The following is a 24,465-nucleotide window of genomic DNA, read 5'->3' on the forward strand; positions in this document are numbered from 1 at the left end:
ACTTACAGCAGTTTGTAGCTGGGTTGCTGCCAGTTCCTCAGCTGGCTTTGGGCTGCCTCACTGATGGATCACCATGCCTGAAAAAGTCCAAGTAGAAAGATCAGTCAGCACACAGTGAAGATTTGAGGGTGCACGTAGTTTATCAATGGTCCCAAGCACATCTTTTTCTTTCACAATCTGCCTCCAACAGCAAGAGACAACTGGTCTCTCAAGGACTGCATGATTCATGGTACTGCTCACTCAGTTGAAAATCCTGGAGCAGCAGCTCCTTTTTTTACTGCCTGAGAGGCCAGCTGATCTCTTACAAAAGGGGAAACATTGCTAAACAAAGGAAGTAATTTTAAAAGTTGAAAATAACATCTGTCTACAGATATGTGGGGAGGGAAAAAAGAAATGAGAGAAAGGAGACAGTGGGCAAAAAACATTTAAAGTTTAAAAAGCCGAAAAATAAAGGCCAGGTGGGATCAGAGACAGCACATCCGAACTGTAGACCATAGAGAGAGACATAATGGAGGGAAGTACAGGAAAGAGAGAGAGAGAATGCGTGTAGAACAAAGCACAGGAAAAAGGTATAAAACCGCCCCAACAAATGTAGGGGTTGAGCGGTTGCTGTATCATCCAATTGCCAGCAGAGGTGCTAAAGCCAAGGCTATAGAACACCGTACCAAAATCCTCAGGGGAAGAAATAAATCCTATATTTAGATAGGTAGCATATTTCACGACATGAACAATAGTACAATGCAGCTACTTGGAAGGCATCCATTGAGAAGTGCATTTCTGTATGTATCTGTAGCTGAAAACAGACAGACAGACAGAAGAAACAGAAGAGGTTCCCTGAAAGAGCGCCGGGGCCAGCCCGGGAGCACCGCAAAACGCACCGGTCCGCGCTGCAGCCGGGAGCGATGGGACCCGCAGGTACCGACCCGTCTGCAGCTGGGGCACCGCAGAACCCTTCTACAAGCGCTCACAACCGTTGCTCTTCTCCAAGACTTTTCTTTTCCCAAAGGGGATTTCTGGGAGCTCTTTGGGTTTGTAAATTAGGCAAATGAAAGCACTCTGATGTTGGATGATTTTATTAATTGCGTATTTTGTGGTTCGTGTATTCGTAAGAGTATACGTGAAACAAGTTTTTCTTTTGTTTTCCAGTCTTTGAATGTAATAAGTTTTTTTAAAAAAATCTTGAGGTGGATTACAAACTTGTTTTTTTCCCGTTTTCTTAATGTTAAAGAGGAGTATATTTTAATGCTACAGACTGCTCTGTGTTGATAGCTTTACAACATTGTGCATGTACTATGAATAGAACAAACTTCACAGATGATTATACTTAAAGCTGGAGGTCTTTCTGTAAATTTTAAACAAAGTGTTCTATTAAATTCCATCTATAAAATTTTTGATGACTTACCTCCTAGGCTGATTTGTGATTTTTGCCTGAGCTTTTGAAATCCTGGATGAAAAACTCTTTTGCTACAGGAAACTAGCTGGTAACTGGATAAATAGCACTATAATCTAAGTATTGAACACCCCTATACAGCAAGTATAATTACACTGCCTGCAGCATAAAATGGAAGTACTTTCTCTATGTAATGCTTAATGAAGCCCAGGAATATGTGTAAAGTGTGTAGATGTCAGGTAAAAACCCAGTGTTTAACTTAAATTTCCCCAGCAGTTAAGGAGCATGGATTCCTTTGTGGTTCAGGATATCTGTCTTTCTTGTCCTGATAGGAACTTAAATAAAGAAATAATATTGACCAAATGTTCTATTCTAAAAATTGTAGTGTTTCTGCATCTAAAATGCTGTGAGACTATTCAGAATAAAGGCTTTTATATCAATATGCAACTATCATAATTTATGTGTCAAATGCCAGTTTCTGCAGCTAATTCTACCAGGTTACACATTGTGTCTGTGACAAATGGAATTCCCTTTGCATTTGACAGATCTTTCATTGATTCAGAAAAATACGTTTGTGCTTGTTTCTTGTGTCTGTAGGGTAAGAATACAGTGGTCATACAATATCCAACTCAATAAAATAAAATAGAAAGCTGAGTGAAATGTGTCACTCAGTTTTGTTGACTGGACATTTGGATTATCTGCATACTTACATCCAAAGGGTCCTATATATACCTCATGCACTCCATACCATTGTAAATCCAACATGGATACATGTGGTAAGTCAGGTATGCCTAACTATAGTGTCTGTGTATCTGTCTCAGGAAGAGTCTGAAAGACCTGCTTTCTTTTTCCTCAGGAATCTGTAGTTTTAACCTCTAATGATTTTTCTCTGTCATGAAACCTTTTCATAAAAATCTTTCTCCCTGTACCTTTTGCACAGATAACCTTGCAGAGAAACAGCAAAGAAAGACTTCTGCGTTTTAATGCTGGATCATCTGTTTATGCATAATATTAATTGGAATGCAAAATTTCTCTGGTCATTAGGAGGGAAAGAGCCAGCAGAATAATTCAGCTTGCACATGTAAGTTTCAGATTTGGACTGCAAACATTTTGGAGAGGGTCTGCATTTTAGTCCATTGTGTCAGATAGTTTCAGAGAGCCATTGCCATGGAAATTTGCTCTCAGATGATGTAATACTGAGAATCCAGAGAGGCTTGCATTCAATAGCCATCTACTGATTTTGTATATTTTTCAGTAGTGGGAATTGCCCATAAAAATGATTGGAAACTCAATGATTACAGTGACCTGCTGGGTAGTTACAATTTTTTTTCAGTTTTGCAGTGTTACGACCCATTGGAATCTGAGCCTGCTGAGAACTGGATTCTCACCTAATGTCTAATGAGAGCTCACTAATTTTAGTGGTTATATTTTCTTTTAGGTTTTAGGGGGGGTTTTTTGTTTTGGTTTGTTTTTTGGTTTGTTTTTTTTTAAAGGAATGGAAAAGGGTTGTTCAGGTGATTTCTTACGTTGCTTCCAGGTTAAGCATCTAGGGAAGAAAGTTCTATCCATGTGTTGATTTTATATTTCAAAATTTAAGTTTTAGACCCAGGGTAAAACTGGATCTCTGGAGCATTGTGTTCAAATCCTTGGTTTTGATTTTGGGTCAATATTTTACACTGTTGTGTAAAATCAACATCAGCAGTTATTGAGATTTGAGCACATCTAAAAATAGCATGAACATAGCATTTCTCTTAAGTTTCCATGTTATTCAAACAGATCAGAATAATTCTTTCATTGTAAAAGTTGAAATCTTGATCTAAGGTGATTTGAACCTTAACCGAAACTATGTCCAGATACCTGTGCCAATCTATTTTTATATAAAAATATATTTTCAATAAAACATCTTGACATACTGAAATTGCATGTGATATGTTTTTCTTTAGAAGTAAACTGATTCATATTGGAAATATCAAATGGGATGTATCAGCTATTACATATTCCTTTCATCTCTTTAGCAAAGATTTTCATTTTTACAGCTGGCTGTATCTTCCATGTATGAGATATTAATGTTAAAAATGTTTGTTTATGGGATGCAGGTTTACTGCAAAAGGACATTGTGTTTTTATTAATAGAAACTATTTTTATTGTTATGTTCTCCTCAAGGATGTCTGGTGCCTAGCGTAGGGTAGCTTAATGCAAAATAAATCCTTTGTGTTTAGGTTGTATGTTCAGTTGTGGCTCCATCTGCAAATAACAGGAGCTGTTTTCAGCAAACATATCATTACCAGTTTATATGTTTTGTTACTCAGTTTCTGTCTGGAAAAATGTTTACAACATAAAAGCACCCTCAAACTTGAAGGGCATTTTTGGCTTTCTAAGTGGAAAGAGACTCCAGACACTCTAGTGGGATAATATAGGAAGTTTCAATTGCTGGAAGTACTGATAGGCTGAGGATTTAAATTCTCTCAGTAATCAATCCACTGGGTTTTATGAATGCTTAGGGAAAAAAAGGAAGTATATTGCTGGAAAAGAGAAATAAACCTTCTTGCGGGATACATGATGGCCAAATTCAAAAAAGACATATGTGTGGTGAAGTGTCATGTATCATTACAACTGTCTGAAAGGGACAAGTGAAAGAAAAACAAAACCAGGAAATTATAGTTTTCTTACAGCAAATGGATTTTGCGGGAAAACTTTTTTGAGGAAAGTAAGCGTATTCTGATTCTGGCTGCTCTTCTCCTCGAAACAGGACTTTTCCTAAATAGCTTCATAATTAATTTTAGTGTTAATTCAGCAGGTCTAGTATAAGAGAAATTCTTCCTTGGTAGAAGCATTTTCTATTATGTGTGCTGATTTATGAGAGACAATCAGCTGTATTTTAATGACAGCCGGACTTGACTGTAAATACAGGCAAGGACTCACAACGTATGAGAAAAAATCTTTTGTGCTTAGTATCCTAGAGAAATTATTCCTGGCTTATGAGAATGTGACTATACTTGCTGTCACTCTCCCCCGTTTACTCAAGAACTCTGTGATTTCCTGAGTAGGTGCTACTCATGTACAGTAAAACCCGACGGGATGAATTTTATATACCTGTTTTTTTCCTTGGTGTCATGTGTTAACCTTTTTTTGTGTTCTTTATTCCATTCATCAAAGGAAAGTCTTGTCAAGACAGAAAGCAAATTATAAGAGTGGGGGAAATGTCCACCAATATAATCTGAGCAATATGAAATTTTACTCTGCGATTTTGCTTTAGCGAGAGGAAAACACCAGTTGCTGGCTGTGCTACAATTCTAAGCTGAACCTTAACTTTTGGGCAGCAGCTTTAAAATCTATTTAATATTTCTTACTTCTTCAGTTAAGCTGTTTCTTTCTCCAGATAATAATAGGTTGTGGGATTAAATCTTAGCTTTTGATATTTGCTGGGAAACATATAGTGATTTATGAGTCAAAATGTACTTTGAATAAATTATCATTGCAAATTACAGTTTATGAAACTTGTGACTATAACCATAATTACAGCATTGGCTATGCACAACTCGAAATCTCGCTTGCTGAATAAATTTGTTTTCATTCAGATTGCATTCCCAGCGTATTTAGAAAAGAGTGAATCAAGTCTCAATGACAAAATTTCCTACAGAGTATATTAAAAAGGTCACCTTTGTTTGCTAAACTTACCTAAAATACAAACATTTCTGGGATTAATGAGATGCTATTATAGTCTGTTATGAGAGTTTCTTATTCAAGTTTACTAATCTGGAGATTCACAAGGAGATTCACAAAAGCTTCCACGTTACACCATGCCTTCACTATCTACATATCCTAAAATTGTTAAAGTTAAAACTGATTCTGCAAGCTCTTAGGAAAAAAACAGCCGATAGCCTAAATTAGGAATATTACTGTAAACTGGGGGGGAGAGGCTTAAGCTCTGTCTGGCAAGAGAAGGGTTAAGGACTTTTTTGCTATACCCGTTTCAAATTACAATGAGAAGCCTCTTCTTTCCCAGCAGGGTTGTGCTTACATTAGTCTTTAGATCTCTCTTGAAGAGAGCTGTTATATTTGTGCCTGCTAGAGTTGGAAATAACAGTTCAGAAGCTGAAAAGGGTTGAATGGATTTACAGGGGTTTTTTGCGAGTAAATTCATGGCAACACATTAATTTGATTAGCACATGCTTTAGAATTACTTTACACTCAAGTGATTCAAAAGATGTTAAAATTACCACCAGGCTGCTGGACAAATATGTGTTACACCACCAAGGTACAGATCAAGACAAATCTGTGACTCAGGATTCTATCTTGGGAAGAGCGCAAGGTGTACGAAGAACTGAGAATAACGAGGGAAGATAACTCTGGGATTACAATGTGTCAGAAGAACAGCTCTTGCTAATTCAGCTCCCCATCAAAGACCTGGTTATCTAAGGTTTATATAGGAATGCCTAGGTCAGCTGACAAAATACTGGTCTTCTGCTCCATAAATGCAGAAAAAACGATAACAACAGTGGAAAATTGGAAGTCTGAATTTCAGCTTTCTTAGAAATAACTGCAACCTGACACATTCCATAATATTTAAACAGGGTGGGGGGAGAGAAATCACCAAAGATGTTACGTTTAGAGATGACATTGACATGAAGAATAGGTAAATTTTGTTTTTCAGCCACTGGGAAAGCAGACCTCATAGGAACTCAGAACAAGTAGGAGAAAAGATTTTTTTTTTTTCTTTTTTCTTTTTTTTTTTTTTTTTTTTCTCCTTTTTTTTTTTTTTTCCTTGTTCTTTTTCTTTTCAAAGATGAACCTAACTGCACTCAAAACTTTCGTGGGCTTGCTCTGGAATTGCTGGGCTCTGGTGGGTCACGCACAGGGAGGTTTAGGAGACAATCATGTCCATTCAAGTTTTATTTACAGGAGGCTGCGGAACCATGAGAGAAGGGAGATTCAGAGAGAGATTCTCTCTATCCTGGGTTTACCTCACAGACCCAGACCATTTTCACCAGGAAAGCAGGCTTCTTCTGCACCCCTTTTCATGCTGGACCTCTATAATGCCATGACAAATGAAGAGGATACTGAGGAGCTGGAGTATTCATTCAAGGGATCAATGGCAGGGGAGAGCAGAGGGATACGGAAAGGATACCCTGCCACTCCGAATGGATATTCGCGGAGAATACAATTATCTCGCATGACCCCCCTGGCCACACAGAATCCTCCCTTAGCCAGCCTGCACGACACCAACTTTCTGAATGATGCTGATATGGTCATGAGCTTTGTCAATTTAGGTATGTGGAAAAGTTTTTTGTTTCTGCTCTCTTTGACAAATTGCTAGCCTGATCTTGCAAGGGGCAGACCTCTCGGCCAGACTGTAACCTGTTCGAAACTGGCAGAATTGGGCCCAGGTTGCTCTGCCACTGGTAAAAGAAAAGTCTTACTGGTGGTAAAGTAGCTACGTTGTAGGTGGCCATGGAAAAAGATTTTTCTCACTGTTTATATAAAGTCAGTTTCTATAACTCCCCTCTGCTGGCTTCTGTTTTCTTTCTTTCATTGATGTAATGAAAATTCTAGCCTTAGGCCAACTAACTCCTTTTTTTTCTAAATCTCAAAAAATCAAACACTTATGCCTATTGCTCGGTTATGTCCCTCACTGTTTTGCTTAAAGCTCAGACATGAACAAACATAAGTTTTCAATATTTTAAAGCCTAGAATGTTATGAAAAGGAAAAAGTTAAACCATTTCCGAAAAAAAACTGAAAAAAAAATTCTTTGATTTCTTAGTTGTTTTTTTCTTTTTTTTTCTGTTGGTACGAGTCAGAGTTTTATTATCTTTTCAGCTGGATGGCAGGATTTTAAATAATATGTTGCTGTTTCTTTGTTATTTCTATTTAATAACCACAGACTGTGTTTTATTATACTGCTATGGTGCTCAGAGTCTGCAATGGTTTTTATTTTCTGTGTCATAAATAAATTAAATAACAAGTAGAGTATTAAACACCAGAAACATGCAAGCAAAAATGCTTTTGAAAGTTATATCAATTCAGACACAAAAATTGATAAAAACTAAATTATATTTGCTTCTTTTTATAATAAACATGTTTACCAATTATGTTGCGGTTGAAAAAGCAGTTACAGATTTCCTTCATGGAAGGCAACTTAGATCTCATTAGGAAAGCTGCAAATAATTCATTATATGTATTTACTATTTTTATAAGCATTTTAAATGCTGTAGAACTTATAAAGCTAGATAAAAAGAAAACCTTTCTCATTTGATCTAAATAACAAGAGATTTAATTGAAAACTTAAAGTTTTTCAATAAGCTGGTACAAAATCTGATGAACTCTGGCTTTCCAGGATAATACTTTCCGTGGAAACTTTTTAAACAATGGCACATGTTCCAAAATACCTTCAGATTATCACACACATTCTGTACCTTTTATGTCTACCAGGTCGTTAATCTTTGCTGCAGGATTAAAAATGTTTCCAAATGCTAAAATTCTCAACAACCTGGATTTCTACGAAAATGACACCCTAGAGTTTGCTTGTCATAATTATAAAGTTACTTTTCATTAATTATTTGGCAGAACAGAAGGTATTCAGTTCTGAGGTTTTTTTTTCACTTGAGACATGTCCACAGCTCTAAATACATTTATTTCTCCGGAAATAACAAACTAGAAAAAATATCTGAGTTTTAAAAACATGCTCCTCATTCTGAAGAAAGAGCTATGTATTATCTGTATAGATTTTAATTTTTCAACATATGCCTCAATTTACCAAGAGTGTCCAGAGTCAGCTGAATCCGAAATGGCAATATTTAAAGGAAAGTAGGAAATTCTCTGGTCTTCTAAGTGTTAGTCAAAGCCCTAATCCTGCAAAAGTTTCCCTTGCATGTCCTGAGAAATAACCTCAGTAAATATGTTGCAGACCAATTCACCAGTGATCCTATTTACATGAGACCTAATCTTTGATTTCCTGACAAAAACTGATTTCAAGAGGACTTCTTGCAGTGAACGAGTACAAGTTTTTGAAGTGTCATTGTCAGATCTGTTCTAGTCTGATTCTGCTGTGCTTCCCCAGACAAAAACCCTCTCTGGAAGAACACAAGTTTCCATTGAGTGTCCTAACCTGACGGAGAACTTTCTAATATTTGTCTCATTTTGTTGGAAAACCTGTTTTGCCTTAAGAAAGTAATTTTGTGTGTTTTATGATTCAGAAATATGAAAACTGGGGGTGAGGCATTTTACTTTTTGAGTGATTATCATTAATAGACATCATTAACTTATAAAAAATACCATGTAAATAACTAGGTTTTGTTTGGCCTCTGTAAAAATTAAATGTCTCAGCCCTCAGTGAGTCTAAATCCTTATTCACTTCAAATGCCCCTCCAGACATGTTGGGTGTTGTGGTTTATCACACATTCCACCAAGCAACAAGCATAAGAAATATTGATGACCAATATAGATTAGCTTCAACATTTTTATTAAATGATTCTATGTTTAAGTATAATTAACATAAAAATGAAATACATCACGGAAACAGGTAACCATTTTATATGATTTACGTGAGATAAGATCCTGACAGATGAGGGCAAGCTCTTTTAATGTACAAAGGGGAAAAACATATGGTGATAAGTGAATGCTAACACTGTACCCTTAAAATCAATACATGCTGATGCAGCACAGTAATAACTCAACTGATATTAGATTTGAAGCCTCCATCAGTTTGCATGAAATAATAATCCACTCTGGAAATAGTATTAGCTGTGTTCATACTTCCTTACACATCATTAATTACATAAGGTGTAATTATAAATCTTTATTAATCATCATGATACTTTAAACTTGTAGCCAGTATTTTAAAGTTGTAGCCAGTTATAATAATTTAAGACCTAGATATTAAAACAAAAATATGGAGCTGATATGTTGGATAGGAACTATTAAGCATAATATTGAGAAGGTTGAATAAGATTTTAAAAGTTAAAAAATAACCAAGGACAAATAATTTTGTATTAAAGAATAAAATAAAATTCTTTGCTAATTTTGATAAAAAACCTAACCTGTCAGAGTTGCAAATACCTCACTTTCAAAGCAAATTTAAAAAATAATGATCAGGGGAAATGCAATTATAATTCTGTCAAGCAACCCAGGAGAGATGCAAGGCTGCATTTACTTCTGCTGACATTAAATTTTAAACACCTGCTCATAATACTGGAATTTATACCAGAATTTCCATCTCTTTCTTTCTTGAAAAAGACTGTCTTGCCCTGTATTTTGTATGAGACTGAGTGTGTTAGCAGCTCCCCATAAATACTGAGGAGTGTAACAGAAGAGTTAACTGGGGCTGGTCCAGCATTCAAAGAATAAATCCTCTACTACTAAATACATTGGGGGTTTTCAACGATCTGATTATATCACCCAGAAGTTCAGGACTTTGTTTTCCTCACTGGGCGTTTTTTTATTCTGTTTTTATATTTCATAATATTGTTGCAAAACCCTGACCCTTTGGAGTTCTGGCATCTTCTTTTTGGCCCATCTCCCAAAATGAGATATATAGGATACCCTGTTTCTCAAAACAGAGGCAAATAATACTCATATAGCCATACTCACTTTTCTGCTCGCTCAAAATTCAACTAGGGGAGGACTTTGTTAAGATACTTGTAAGTTTTCATTAACCTTCTTCGTCTCTCACCAAAAGGGAGGGCCTGAATAATAAAATCTGTACATGACTGAGGGATGGAGAAACAGCAGCATTTTCATAAACTGCATTTTAAAATTTCAAGGACCATTTTTTCCATTAGCATCAAAGTGATCGTTAAATGCACTGCACTTAAGTCTTCCTTCTCATGAATTTCAAATTGTCTGTATTTTCATTTTTTACAACACAGCTGTAAATTTTTCTCTAAACAATGCTGCGTTTGCTAAGTAACTCTCTTTTCTTTCTCCATATTTTCCTATGAATTGATATAAACGTTCTATAAGATAGGAGATAAATATATACAATTTTTATGATTTTCTGTTATATTTGCTTTTGAGGACTACAGAATTAATTTCAAAACCTCAGATGTTAAGAGCATGAAAAAAATTGTAACCCTTGCTTACACCATCTAATTTAAAGAAGGGTATAATATTAAGGATATTTTAAAAGTTTCTGATACACCCCAGGAAGACACTTTTTCTTCCTCAAGCACAACACAATTCCACAATCTTTATTATAATGAGTCTCAAACCACACGTGCTGTGATCAGATCTTAAATCAAATGCTGAAATCAAAGCAAATTTTTCCGGGTGGAACTGCTGCTCGTATTTCTCCAGCTTCTCTACACCAAGTTTGTACACTGTCTTAGATATTACGTCCTTTAAAACCTGGATCCCTGAGTAAATACACAAATTTTCAAGATTTACAGCCCATTGTGCTAACAGGAGAATGCTAACATGGCAGAGAACTTTTATACAGCTACTTTGAGAAACCTACAGTACATCAATCCACACTGAATACCTGTAAAATATATTTTCATTACACATGAAAAAGAAAGTATTCCTAATTGCAATAAGATCTGGAGTGTATATGGTAGCTAGTTTCTTAAATTAAATTAATTCAGTTTCTACAGCTTTCTCCTCACAGCTAACATATCATCAGGGAGGGATATGGAGTGCTAAGCTATAAAATGCCAGGAGCTGTGGGAGGGGTTTGAGGGATACACACAAAAAGGCCTCATAATCATTAACTTCTCACAACTTAAGAATAAGCACACTTTCTTTCTTCCTTTTCCCCTGGATTTCATGTGTTGCTGTCTTAACTTTAACTGTACGTGAATTTCCTTGGCTGTGGTACAATTTTAGTCCTTAAAATGCAGCCTTCTAATGAAAATATTGACATAGGCTTAAGCGAAGTGACAGAAATAATGCTATCATCTTGCATTGGACAGAGGGACGATATTACAGAGATAAAACTTGTTGAATAACAAATAGACCTCACGTCTTTAATTGTGGAATTGGATCAATACTGAGAAAAAAATGAGAAAAAGAGTTGTGAAGTTTTTTTTTGAGTGACAATCTGAAGATGGCATTTTTCAGTCTTTTGCATAAAACTTAAAACAAATTAGATCTAGCAGGTTTTGTTTAACCTTCACCCAGTAGGCCTAACTTGGCATCTTAAAATCCTAAGATTTTTTACCCTTTTTTAATTACCCAGTCTGTGAGCAAAACTATTTTGTGACCCAGGTGTGCAATCAGGCAGTAGAAATAACTATTAATTATTAAATAATTGTCTATTATCAAATTAAATATGAAGACAAATTTTTGCAAAATAGGTTTATTTATTTTTAGAAGGAAAGGACTTTACACATAGGATGACATTCCCTAAAAATCCTGACACAATCCTTATGGTTAGGCAGTTTGAACCATTTTTTGCACAATGACAGGTTGTTAGGGATTGGTTTTGATTTTAAGTAAGAAATATTCTCCATTTTCCTTTTTGGAATTACACTACATTTGTTGTTTTATATTGAAATATTTTATATTTCCTTTGAAATCGCTCATGTTACATGAACCTTATGAACCATATAGCTCTACCTCAAAATAGGTTTGTGTGTGATCCATAAATATCATCTAACAAAATAATGTTTTTATAACTGTCAAATAATTTTTTTGCCAAAGTTAACACTTTAAATCCAAGTAAATTATTGTATCTACCCAGCCAAAAAAATGTCAAGCTCTCCATTAACTGGGATATAAAACTGTCTGACTTTCCTTGCACACAGATTTTAAAGAAATTGCAGATAACTGAAGAGAAACTGATTTAGCAGATGGTTAGACGTGCATGGTGAAAAGCTATATATATGTATGGATATATATAAAAATATATATTATTATTCATATTTTTCCCATTGGGAAGAATGGCTGACCCAGTTCCGCTTCTTTAGAAAGTGCTCCTTTCCAGACTAAACACAGACTTTGGGTGGGGTTGTGGGTATTGTATGTATTGTACAGTACATATTTTCCCAGGAAAACACAATGTCAGAGTGACTCTGGCTAGCCATGAAAGAGAGAGAGGGAGGCTTGTGGAGATTCCTCTGTGTGGAGGATATTAGGGAAGGAATCCGCCTGCCATGGAGTGGATGGAGAGCTTGGTTCTCTTCTTAAACACCAGGTTATTTTTTTAAATAACAGGACAACTTTGGCACATACGTGATCTCCCACACTTATGCTCCTGTTATTATTTTCTCTGACTGTTAAATTATGCAAAGAATTTTACCATGGCTACCTGCCTACTTACTGCCTGAATTATGGAGGTAATTATGACACGGCAGCTCCTTTTTTCTTCTCTTTTTAGCCACAGCGATTCCCTTCAGATTACTTTCATAGGCCCCCAAACTAATAGAGTTTTGCAGAAAATTGATTGATTACAGTCTGATCATTCTAGGTGTTGTCTGGTGTTTCCACATAGCTGAGAATGAACAGTTTATGAAGTGCCAATTGCAGCCTCCAGCTAAAGAAAGGCTCCCCAGGGCTTCAGGAGAGCTCTGACTGCTACCAGACTTTATAATTATTTCCCACACTCTTCCCCATCCTCTCCTACTTGTCCTTTCCTTTGTCTTTAACCCCTGCTGTCTAGGCAGGGTCACCGAACTTTAATTTTATGTCAGTGGCATTTGGCTGCAGAAGGGATTAAAGGCCAAGAAGCAGTGAGAATAGGTGACAGCATGGGAGATGGAGGGAGAAGGAATGAGAGCAGGCATGAGAGGAACGTGGCAAAGCAGAGGCCAAGCCTTACAGGGAGGACAGACTTCTTCTTCTCGGTAGGCAATGGCCAGCATATGGGGCTGGACACAGATCTGCTGGGCATGGGAAAGGTTCACAGCAGAGAAACAGCCTCTGTAGGAACTGGTGTTACTGGGAGAATTACTCCCACTCCTCTGTGCCTCACATGGGATGTGATGTTGTAGCACAGAGAGCATTTCCCAGGCCAGTAGTGTTACAAAAGTGGAGGGATAGACCATCATGATAGGAAGAAGAGGTGCCTACAGGCAGAGAAAGGACAAACCCAGAAGAAGCAGAAGAAGAGGGGGGAGAACGTAATTTATATAGATAATATGCAAATGAAAGGTAAATTTAGTTCATACATAAGTTGCTTCTAGTCAGCTTTGCAGGAGAAGGGAGAAGTCTTCTTCTCAGTCCCTCATGGCAGAGAGACTAACTCAACCTCCCCAGCCACTTGGCTCCCTGGGCAAATTTTTTTCCTTGAAAAATAAAATGCAGCTCCCCCCAGCCTTCAGTATGTCTGTGCAGGGAGTATGCAGACAGGCTACTAACATTTGCAGCCATAAATAACGTAGAAGCTAGCTTTTAAAAACCGCAAGTTAAAGGATGAGGGCTGCCATGACGCACACAGAGAGGTTGAGATCAGAGGAGCAGCTAAAAGGGGTCGGGAGAAACAATGAATCCCCTTGTTCTGAGTCATATTTATGAGTGCTCAATTGCACCTAAAGTTCATATTTTATTGGCTGGGCCATGGGGTTTCCCCATTTGCTCATCTCTTAAAATAACACCCTTGTTTAAAATTTCCTATAAAACACAGAAATGCTGCAACAGGCAGAAATTGTCAACCCTGACAACTACATTATTTAAGTTTGTGGGTGGGGCACACCAAGCACGAGCTGTTGTTTGTTTTGGGTTTTTTTTTCTACTGAATTATGTATTTATTTCTATACAAAAAATTACAAGAGGAAGAAGCTCAGCTCGGCTTGCTTCCCACTATCATTGAGAGATGCTCCAAAAGGTGAATCTAAATGTTTAGTGGCCAGCTGTTTTTGAGCAACTGCTCCAGTGCAATAGATAGAGAACTTGGCATTATTGACCACTATTATAAAACTCAGTGGCATACAAGGTACCTTGCCAGAATGTGGCTTTACTTTTTTCCCACTGTAATTCAGTGCAGAGCGAGACAACAATTATTAACAGGTCATAGTGTAGAAAAATAGTCACGATAGCTAGTGATGATAATTGATACATATCCATAGTTGACAACCAGTGGCTTTGCAGAAGTAAAATACCACCTAACTCTCTTTTGGGAGAAGCATCAGTAGGAAATAAGAATTAGAATAGCTGAAATTTCCATTATTTTTATCTTTATCTGACTGTCAATATTATCTATATTAGTAGATATTATCTATTCAGAACCCCTTTTCCAACCTCAACAATTCTGTGTTCTATATCTTTGTCTATCTTGTTGCTCTAATCCTCATGTATTTGACTGGAGTCAAATTAATGAAGTCATATTCATGTCACCTGGAAAAACTGTACCTGTAATCCAGAGTAACTATTATAAATTAATAGCAATTTCTGTAGGTATATCCTTTTTAAAAAATCCCTTTTTTTAAAGTGAGGGGGAAAAATCGGTGGAATATTCAGTTATAAGGTACTGCAAAAAAATTTCAAAAAGATACTGTGTTGGACTTTTGATATGGATAACACCAGTTTTGAATGTAGAGCTGTTAGAGTCTGTCGTGACAAACCTGGACTACAGAAGAGGGAAGGGCAGAGACACTGAATGATTTGTGAGTCTGATCTTGGAACAGAGAGTGGATGGCACCTGGTGCCTGAAGCCACAACATTCTAGTGGTATGGCTTGCAAAAACTTTATCTGAGAAATCAAAAAAGTCAATGAACAGTAGTGTGGTTGATGGAGCCATCAGTGCAAAAGCAAGCCCAGCATACAGCCCCATGACAGCTGTAGTCTTTGTAGTGATTTATGATGGCAGAGATCCAGCAGGAATATAGCTTTGAGAAGGTTGTTCCCAAAGCTACCTTAGCTGGGGCATCTGTCAGTAGCTGCAAGTCATAACATGCTACCCATCTTTTCTCTGGTGTGTGCTCTGTAAAACATCTCGCTCCTATGAGCCTTCCAACACCTTGCATTACCTCCTGGTGACTTCAAGCACTGATTTAGAAAGAGCTAAAAAAATTTTTTTCTATATGGTCAGCAAGCCAATTTACTGTTCTTAAAAGAGATAGTTTTACAAATAATGAAAAAGAAACTCTTGAATTAAAGCACTGAAACAGAGATTTGAGATCTGGTGCAATGAAGAGGCAATGTGAGGTTAGTCTAGCTCTTGTTCCCAGAATATAGACTCGTGCTTTTCTAAAGCATGTGTGCACATGTATCAGTCTGTGTGCATGGCTTTGTGTGTGTAATACAGAAAGCATGTAAATCTCTTCAGTTTTAATCATTGGAATTTTTTCCCTCTTAAATCATAATATTCTTTCCCATCAATACTATGTTGCTTTAGCAGCCCTGTCCTTTCAAGCTGCCTCTTTGGCCCAGTGTTTATCAGATGGCTGTTTGACCTCTTTGTTAATTGTACTTAATTACATCCTGTGGTTACATTTTGAAATAAGGAGGAGAGTTTATGGATCTCCTCCAAAGAGCTGAAGACAAACGGCAGCAGAATTCAGTGGTATGAGGTGCTGAGTAATCTCATAGTTAGGTCAGTAAGAGTTTTGCCTTGTCCAGTTGATTGCAAAATTGGACCCTTAAACACTTTCTTTTCCATTTAGGATTCTTCGTACTTCCAAGAAGTGAGAGAATAAACTCACACAGCTTTCCTTGGTCTGAGAAGGGCTTCTCTCTGGTTCTCATCCTAGATTTTTCTCCAAAGAGATAAAGGAAGGAGCGAGAGGCCTATCAACAGTACTGCAGGGACTGAAGCTCACATATGATATAAAATAGAAAAGCCTCTCATGTCACAAGTGATATTTCTGTGATTTTTCCAAAACTTCAGAGTTCCTTATGCTTCCCTACAACTGCCAGTTCCCATGAGCTTTTTGAGACTTGTATAATATTTGCTAGGAGATTTTCTATGCATTGATTTATGGGCACATCTAAGGTTTCATTAAAGAGCAGCAATTATCCCCTGTAGTTGCAGAAAAACAAAAATGAAAACAAATCGACATCCAGAAACAGATGTAGTTCTTGAAAACAGGCACTCTAGAGGCTTGGAACACAACTTCAAACACTTTTTATTTTATAATGCTCCTGATAGAGCCTATGGCTTTTGAAACATATTTTTTCTCTTCTCATTGAAGATGAGATTTTATATATGCTTCCTCTACTGTTGTTCCATAGCTCAATTTCCACAAACCTGATTCGTAAGATTATAGTAAACTTGATTTCCTGAAATGGATGAAGACAAAAAGGAATCAAAGTTATAAAATGACTAATACCAGGTGAAAATCTAGTCCTAAGACTTGAAGGATCACAATGCAAAAGAATACACCTTCAGTTTTATTTCATTAAAACACTGATAATTAAACTTAGAGGATAATAAAGTGCTCTGAAGGATTAATTGTCTATAGTAGTAAACTACACATAATTATGGCATTATTGCTAATGGTTTCTCATCCAGCATGAGCCATACTCTAGATAAAAAAGACAAGTTACTTAATGCTGTGCTGTGAGACTCTAGGCTGACCCAGCACTGCCCATGACTCTCACTGTGAACTGAGCAGTGTTGTGAAAGCTGAGTCTGTACTCTCCCAGTAGCAGAGCTGAAACCTACAGTTCAAATACAGACAATTTCGTTTACACAGATTAATGTTTTTTACATGTTGATTTAAATGGCAAGACTATAGTGCTAAAGTAAAGCAAAGATTTTGCTGAATGTCATAGTAAGGTATTGAAAAGATTCTAATGTTTAATGGCTTTTTGGTGTGAAGCAATAGTAAATATAACAGAAATCATACAGTCAAATATGATGACTTTCAGGGAGGGATGTTTTATTTTTCAGAATTTTGAGTGTTGTGTGTAATATGACACAGTACAGTATTGTTTATCAAAGCAGTTTAAATTTAGATATTATTTCAGAAAAAAGATATATCTTTCCTTTGATTCCTTTGCTCCCTAACTTATGTCATCTTATAGCTATTGTCTACAGGTCTTTTAAAAATTATATATTTTTTTCATTGCATCTATCTTACACTATTGAATTAACAATCATGTTTACTGAGACTGTATATCATAATGAGATAACATTTACATGGAGATAAATTTTGATATATATGCAAAAATTCATAATTTTATGTGACCTAGTGTAAAAAGTTTCATCACAGTACTCAGATCAACAAAACAGGCACACGTATTAACTGAAAACTTGGGCACAGCTCCCAAAAAAGTTATGACCTACTTATTCTGTGTTTACATTACCATCTGCTACTGTGCAAAAATTAAGCTTCTTTTATTAACTTTATATCACCTTGGGTCAATGAGGTTTACAGTGGACACCATTAAACCATGTTGCTTCAACTTGTCCCCAGGCAGAGAGTGTGCTCTCTTGTGTGCCCATGTTCCCACATGGGAATGGAAGCAAAACTTCAAAAGAAGAGGCTGTGATGCTTCCAATCTGGGGGATGGGCAACAGGTGGTTCTGAGTTACTTGAGAAAGAAAACCAGGCTTAGTTAGGGCAGTGGTTATTTCTAGGCCTAGTAGAAAAAGGTTTTGCACAGACATCTGCAAAGGCAAAGGCTGATCAAATGCTGTTAAATCTATGCCAAACCATTCTTAATGGTTTTGTTCCAAAAGGATTGCATTTGATATAAAATCACTGTTTTAGTGGTCGTGTTCCTACTTTCTGCACGTTTTCCCCTCTGCTCAGAAAAGCACTCAAATTCTGTCTGAGACACATCAGCTAACCTACTTGGAGTGGAAAGAAGATAGTATTGGAATATATAATAAGGGTTTCAGGAGATCTCTGCAGTTCCATGTGGAATAAAAGTGAAAATACAGGAATGATACAAGCATGTTCATGGTCCTGGGCAACCAGCTCTAGGTGACCCTGTCTGGGAAGGGAGTTGGAGCAGATGACCTTGTGAGGTCACTTCCAACCTCAGTCACTATGTGGCCTTGTGCTAGAGTAGTTATAGAGAAGGGGGGACCTTACTATTCAATCATTCATTTTTTATTTTTTATTTTTTTTTTTTTAAGAATTGATTTATGATCTTGCTCAGGCATTTGTTAGATGAACAGTTCTGTGTGCTCAAAATATCATTCATTTTCTTTCTACTTTGGAAAATATTTTCTTGCTTTCTACATCATTTTGAGACTCCTGGTCTCTTTTCCCAAGTCTGTCCAAAGTAACCTACTGTGAGGGATCAACACCTACAGTCACATTACCTGGAGCTAATCCAAGTTCTTTCATGGCACAAATATTTTTTGTGAAGACTGCTTTTCCTTTCCTCTGGCAGTGCAGGTGTAATGCTGGATGGCCAACCCAGAGATCTGTTAATTCACTAACAGTCAGTGAGTGTCTGCCATGAAAAAGGGTTGAAACATTTACTAACTTTGTTAAGATTTCTTTCAGGAAAAAAAATGCCTCGGTGATTTTTCCTTCTTGTTGAGGGGACTTACTCTGTATAGGGGATTACACATGCTAAATAATCTGTCTGCTGGAATATATCATGATCAGATTAGACTAGCAGAGCTGCAGAGGAAAAGGTGCAGTTTGAATCAGTATAAAAAGCTATGAAAATCACAGCCAGCTCCCAAGCTGGCTGTTAAAACCTGTTGTCTGAAAGTGCCACTCCTCACCACTGCTACCCAGTCTCCCAGCTGCTCTTCCTCTCCATCTTCCCCTGGTTTTCCCCTGGGGGTAATGTCTGGAAGGGCCCACCCCTCCTGTGCTCCTGGACCTGTAATTATGTTTCTCAGCACCATGGCTTAGGCTCTCATGGTGGGTGGGTCCTTGGTGTTGGTCAACAGCAAGAGTGCAAAGGGAAAACCTTCAAAATGAGAGCTAAAAATTTATACAAGATGAAACTGCAGCTCTTTCTGGTTTTAATTCTTAAGGCAATGACTCCGTACAGTGATAAACTCAGTCTACACTTGTGCGCACAAAGTACAAATCTGAGGAACTCTGAATTAATTTGAGCCATGATAAGAAGATAAGATAAGATACCAGCTAAGAGCGTGGCCTGTGATCAGATATATTCTTTGCAAATGTATTTAGTATCCTATATGTAATTTAGCATACCAAAATAATTTTTAATTCACTCCCTGTAATAAAGCATTTTTCTCTTCTTTATATTTGATTCTCTTGAGGGCTTCCTTCCTCATGGTTGTTACAACTGGACTGTTTTTTATGGAATGTTTGGTCAGTCTTAATTAGTATGGGTAATATTAAAATACTTAGACGTGAGCCCAGTGTAAGCAGAAAACAGTGCTTATCCAGTCATACCTGGTTTGACATGCAGACACAACCAACTTCCATGGAAGCTTTCCTGACAAATTCCACAGTGTGACATGGATGGAGTTTGTTAGATGACGTGCAAATGGTAAATGGTGGGGTGACTTGGCACCTCTGGCTGGAAGTGAGCAGAGGGTTAACACTAGCAGGAACCAAGGAGATGTGGGAAGATAGAATGGGCTTTAATGTTTAGCTTTTACTCCCTTGCCACTTGCCCAATGATGATATATGCCCTTTCACCCTTCTCAGAAGTTATGCTCCATCTGTATACTTTTACAGTGTCAAAACAGTTATAACTTACACCTATTTTCTGACCATTGGATCCCAGAGGTATAACTTTTGTTCCTATTCAGTTGCAGCTGAACACAAGGGATCTTTTTTTTCTGTCATTTGTTAACCTTGAGGTTGTGTTGATCTGACATCCTGACTTTCACACACAGTCAGAAACCTGGGAATAATTGTTAGTTTTCTTTATGACAAGCTGTGATTAGAGAAAAACAAAATTAAATATAAGAAAAAAATTGAAGTCTACTGATAGTTGATATCAAAATATTCTGGTTTTGTCAAAACAGAGATGAAAATAGATATCACTGAAAATGCAGGAAAAATTAACTTCAGGCATGGAGGTACAGGGATTAATTAATTTATGCACTAGCTCAGAACTAGATAATACAAGGACCTTTTCACTGATCTATCCCCTTCTTTCAAATAAAGGTTTACTTATTAAAAAAACATTTACAAAAACCTACTGGATATGCATTTTTTAAATAGGTATTTGTGATAAGAGTGTTTTTGTAACATAGCTTGACTTAAAACAATAAAGAAATGAACTTGCTAGATTCAAAATAGAAAACTGCATGATTTTTTCTTAATTGCCTCCTCCCAAACTCTGGTTTGTGAAGCTTCTCTCTTTTTGACACACATTACAACCGACAGCAGAAAAAGGTTCCAAATATGACCCATTACTGTTAATCCTAGAAGCCATGGCCAGCTGGATTTAAGGTTTATGGAAGAAGATTCAGCTGAGATTCATTCTACCACTTGTACTAGAGTTAAAAAAAATACATATATGCAGTGTATCTTTCATGGTGCTTTGTGCTACAGCTGAACAACTGAAGAGAAAATTTTGCATTTGGGTGGCTGAAGGATGCAGTGCATTACACTATTGAAAAAAGAATAAAAATTACATTTTGAAGAATCACTTTTTAAACTATCTCTTATATTAGGATTGTGATAATACCCAGACTTAGATTCTCATAATTCTGTTCACTTCCAAAACTCCATATCTTTATTCTGGTTACTTATTCCTACTGTTGCACTGTCCAGGATCAAAACAGAAGAAAAGCTGGGTTTTGCTTTTCCACTTCTTCTATATCAACAACTGAAAGCCTTCCAGCATTTAATTATTATTGGAACAGCTGCAGCATAGCACTTATTTTGACTTGTTGAGCAAGTGCATTTGACTTGGAAGATACAGAGAAGAGTAATTTGAATGAATAACACTTTTACCAATGAATGTTTCAGTAAAATATTGGCTCTGGAATGAAGCAATTTCATTTAAACATCTATTTTATCCCATATGTCAGTGTAAAGTTAAAGTAGGAATCATAGGGAATTTCATAGTGTGTAGAACACCTGGGAGATTACATGTGAGAAATCTGAGCTTAGTTATGTATTTGGTCGAGGCATTTCTTGAAGTCTGTGCTTCTAAAAGTTGCTGGCAGGCACTGTTATGCAGTTCCTGGGAACTGTCCTGCTCAGGGTGTATGCTGAAAGCTTTTAATTACTTACTGTCCTTTAATTCTTAAAATAATACATGAAAAAAATGAAATATGAAGCATATATTTTTATATATTTACTTATATTTTACCACGTTTTTCTAAGTTCCATTTGTAAGTTTGTGTAGTTGCTGCTTACCACTTATGGTAAGTGAAGACATTACATGTACACTATTAGGGGATTAAAAAGTAGAAATAATGTGATTTAAAAGTCCACTTTAGTAATAATTTAGTGTTTCAAACTGTTTTGAATTTTTCAAGTGTGTATTTTGTTAATTGTTAAGAACCTATCAGATCTTATTGACTACAAACAAAAAAAAACCCAACAAAAAAACCCTCTTAATTTAATTATAGAACGGTGCTTTCCTGGTCATTCTCAAAAGATGTAACAGTAAATGCTTGGGTAAGATACCTGAATATTCTAAGTTGCTGGGTTTTTAAAAATTATGGTATATTGAAATAAATTTCTCCTAGTGGGGATAAAAACGATCAAGATTTTTCTTTTTTCTTTTTTTTTTTTTTTTTTTTTAACAGATGTTTTTTCATTCCTGCTCTAGATTCTGCTGCAGTCACTGAAGTTTTCCTCATTGACTTTATCTTTACTTGAATTACTTTGCAATTCATACAGCTCGGTAATTTTTTACAATTATGAAAGGGATATCCTGACACTGAAAGTCTGGATTCAATGAACAATAGATAATTTTTCATTTATTGAAACTGCCACTAACTGTACAGTATTTCATCAAAGAGTTTAAAATTTTCCCTAATTTGGTTGAGCAAAAGAGACAAATGTTGCTCACTGATGTCATTAACTGACTGAAAATGAAGAATTTAGTGAAATAGCTAATTTTTCAACCATGCTACTTGCTTCAGAATATGACCTATCAAGGTTTCTGCTTTGTGTTTTAAGAAGAAAGTATATTTTATGTAAAAGCAATTTACATCATTCTTTCAAAACCACATCTGTTAATCTATAATTTCTTTAAATACAGCCAGTCTAATAATAATAAATACAGAGAAACTCAAATATACAGTACTGCAATAAAACATTTCTTAAAAAACAGAACTGTTGGAATGAAAAAAAAAAGGTTCTGTAGACTTACCCTCCCTAATTATAGTAAAATTCTCACTAATTATGAAAAAATGTTTTGTCTCAGTCAGAAGGGGATCAGAATTTGGATTAAGGTTCTGACAATGAGTTTTGTGTTTAAAATAGGATATGTATGGAATGTAGTTTTGGGGACACCTATTTTCAACCTCTGCCTAAATTTTGTTTTTCTTAAGGAATACTTATATGCCTGCTCTTGGGCTTTGAGTATGACCTGATCCACTCTGGAGATGAGTTCCCAAAAGATCTCAGCTCAGAAAGTAATTAATTCTCACCATCCCCAGGACACATGGAGAGACATGACTAAAGCCTGAGCAATGTATTTTCTCACCACAGCCTGTGGGTGGACGTGAGGAGGGACACAAAAGGTTATTAAGTCTGAATTATCCACTTTCCCTTACTACTTATTACCATATAGTCTGGGGTGCACCAGACCTCCCTTGCTCTGCTGATGAAAATGGGTAAAAAGAAGTGTAGGAGACTTGGTACTAAAAAGACAACAAACAAGTGGGGCCATGACTGTGAAGCTTTGTAGTTAAAACACACAGCTGAATGATTGTCTAGAAAATGCCTAATGTTCAACTGATTAAAAAAAAAATCATGTGTGGGAAAAAAACCCTTATTTCCCTCCCATTTTCACCCTTAAGTCCTGCATTTCTTCTGTGTGTTGGCTTCGGATGTCTCACTGCCAGGCTACTTGGCACCCTGGAAGCTAGGGATGTGGTCATGGAAAGCAGCTGATAGGGACTGAAGTGTCCTATGACTGAGCAAGGGCTATCTCTTAGTCCTCTTCTCTGGAGCTGAAGATGACTTACAAAGGCAATGTAGATAAAATTCTCTTCTTCTTACTGGCTTGTGCAAGACAGTTGACCCTTAACAAACAAAAGTATCTCTCCACTGACTCTATCAGGAAGCTGCCTCTGGTGTCTGACACAATCCTCTAAGGACAGGTGACTATTTCTATCAGTTTCAGTGTCTAACTCGAAATAGATAACCTGAGTCCAGTTCAGGATTCTTGCCTGGGAGGATTAAAAGAGATAAAGTCCATTAAAGCAGTAGTACCTAGCTAATTATTTATGTTGCCCACTAATTAGTTTTTTTAATAATCACTTTCAAAAAGTTTAACCTAAATTTCTACAGTTAATGTTCATTTCCTGCAGTTTAAAAGCCTAAACAAAGTTACAAAAGTGTAAATGATAATTTAAAAAATCTATCATCTGCTCTCAGCTGAGACGGATGTTCTGATAAATGTGCTTCCTAAATTCTCTCTGATGCACCTCATTAAAATATTTACATCTAGCATAGATGCTTGGGATTTTTGTTTTGTTTTTTTCAAATAAAATCTCATTCTGCTGTGGGATCACATCTTTTCTCCTATCCACACACCCCACAAAACATTTTTTCCGTTTTTTTTTTTTCCCCCATTTGCCAGTTGGTTTAAATAGTCTAAGTGTGGAAGAGAGAATGTGTTTCTAGAATTTTAATGTTGGAGAGAAGAGCAATAAATGAGTTAAACAGCTATTTGATGTCTGTCTTTTCACAGTAGCACAATAGCTAATTCCTGGGGCCTCTGACCTTTTAGTGTCCTGTAACAGAGTACTTGCATTAATCTATTGCTTATCTGTCACCTACCACATTTGATATTTCCAGCCTCTGCTTTCAATTATCAGTCATTTGAGGCAGCACTGAATAATTTCAGGAGAAAACGCCTGGAACCTTTGACCTGTTTTTGTCAGATAACCACAAGTGGTCACTGTAGATAAACTATCATTTCGTTATATTCAAGATGTAAACGAGTGTTGTTTGTAGTGTATCAGCTTACTGTAACCTTTATCACCTTGAAGTGATTAAAACTGACTGGTTTACTTAGTGCTTATACAAAGAATTCAGAGTCAAACAGTGAAATTCAATGAGATTAGTGTAAATGGCCTCTTAAAGTCTGTAAAACCTTTGGTTTTTTCCTTGGCATGTA

General features: G+C 36.5%; 1 protein-coding gene across 3 annotated transcripts in view; it reads left to right on the forward strand.

Moving 5' to 3' along the window:
* Nucleotides 1–591: 591 nt before the first annotated feature.
* Nucleotides 592–24,465, forward strand: part of BMP5 (bone morphogenetic protein 5) — a 59,632-nt gene continuing 35,758 nt past the window's right edge. Inside the window, exons 1-4 of one of the 3 annotated variants that reach the window (XM_071741650.1) lie at nucleotides 592–915; nucleotides 1,988–2,175; nucleotides 2,331–2,471; nucleotides 6,293–6,660. In XM_071741650.1, coding sequence (XP_071597751.1) covers nucleotides 2,470–2,471; nucleotides 6,293–6,660 — 370 coding nt within the window. In that variant the 5' untranslated portion in view covers nucleotides 592–915; nucleotides 1,988–2,175; nucleotides 2,331–2,469. Of the gene's footprint in view, nucleotides 916–1,987; nucleotides 2,176–2,330; nucleotides 2,472–5,407; nucleotides 6,661–24,465 lie in introns of those variants that run through there. The other 2 variants (XM_071741651.1, XM_071741648.1) reach the window with 2 other exon arrangements.

The sequence above is a fragment of the Heliangelus exortis genome, chromosome 3 (genome assembly GCF_036169615.1).
Source record: "Heliangelus exortis chromosome 3, bHelExo1.hap1, whole genome shotgun sequence".
NCBI classification, from domain to species: domain Eukaryota; kingdom Metazoa; phylum Chordata; class Aves; order Apodiformes; family Trochilidae; genus Heliangelus; species Heliangelus exortis.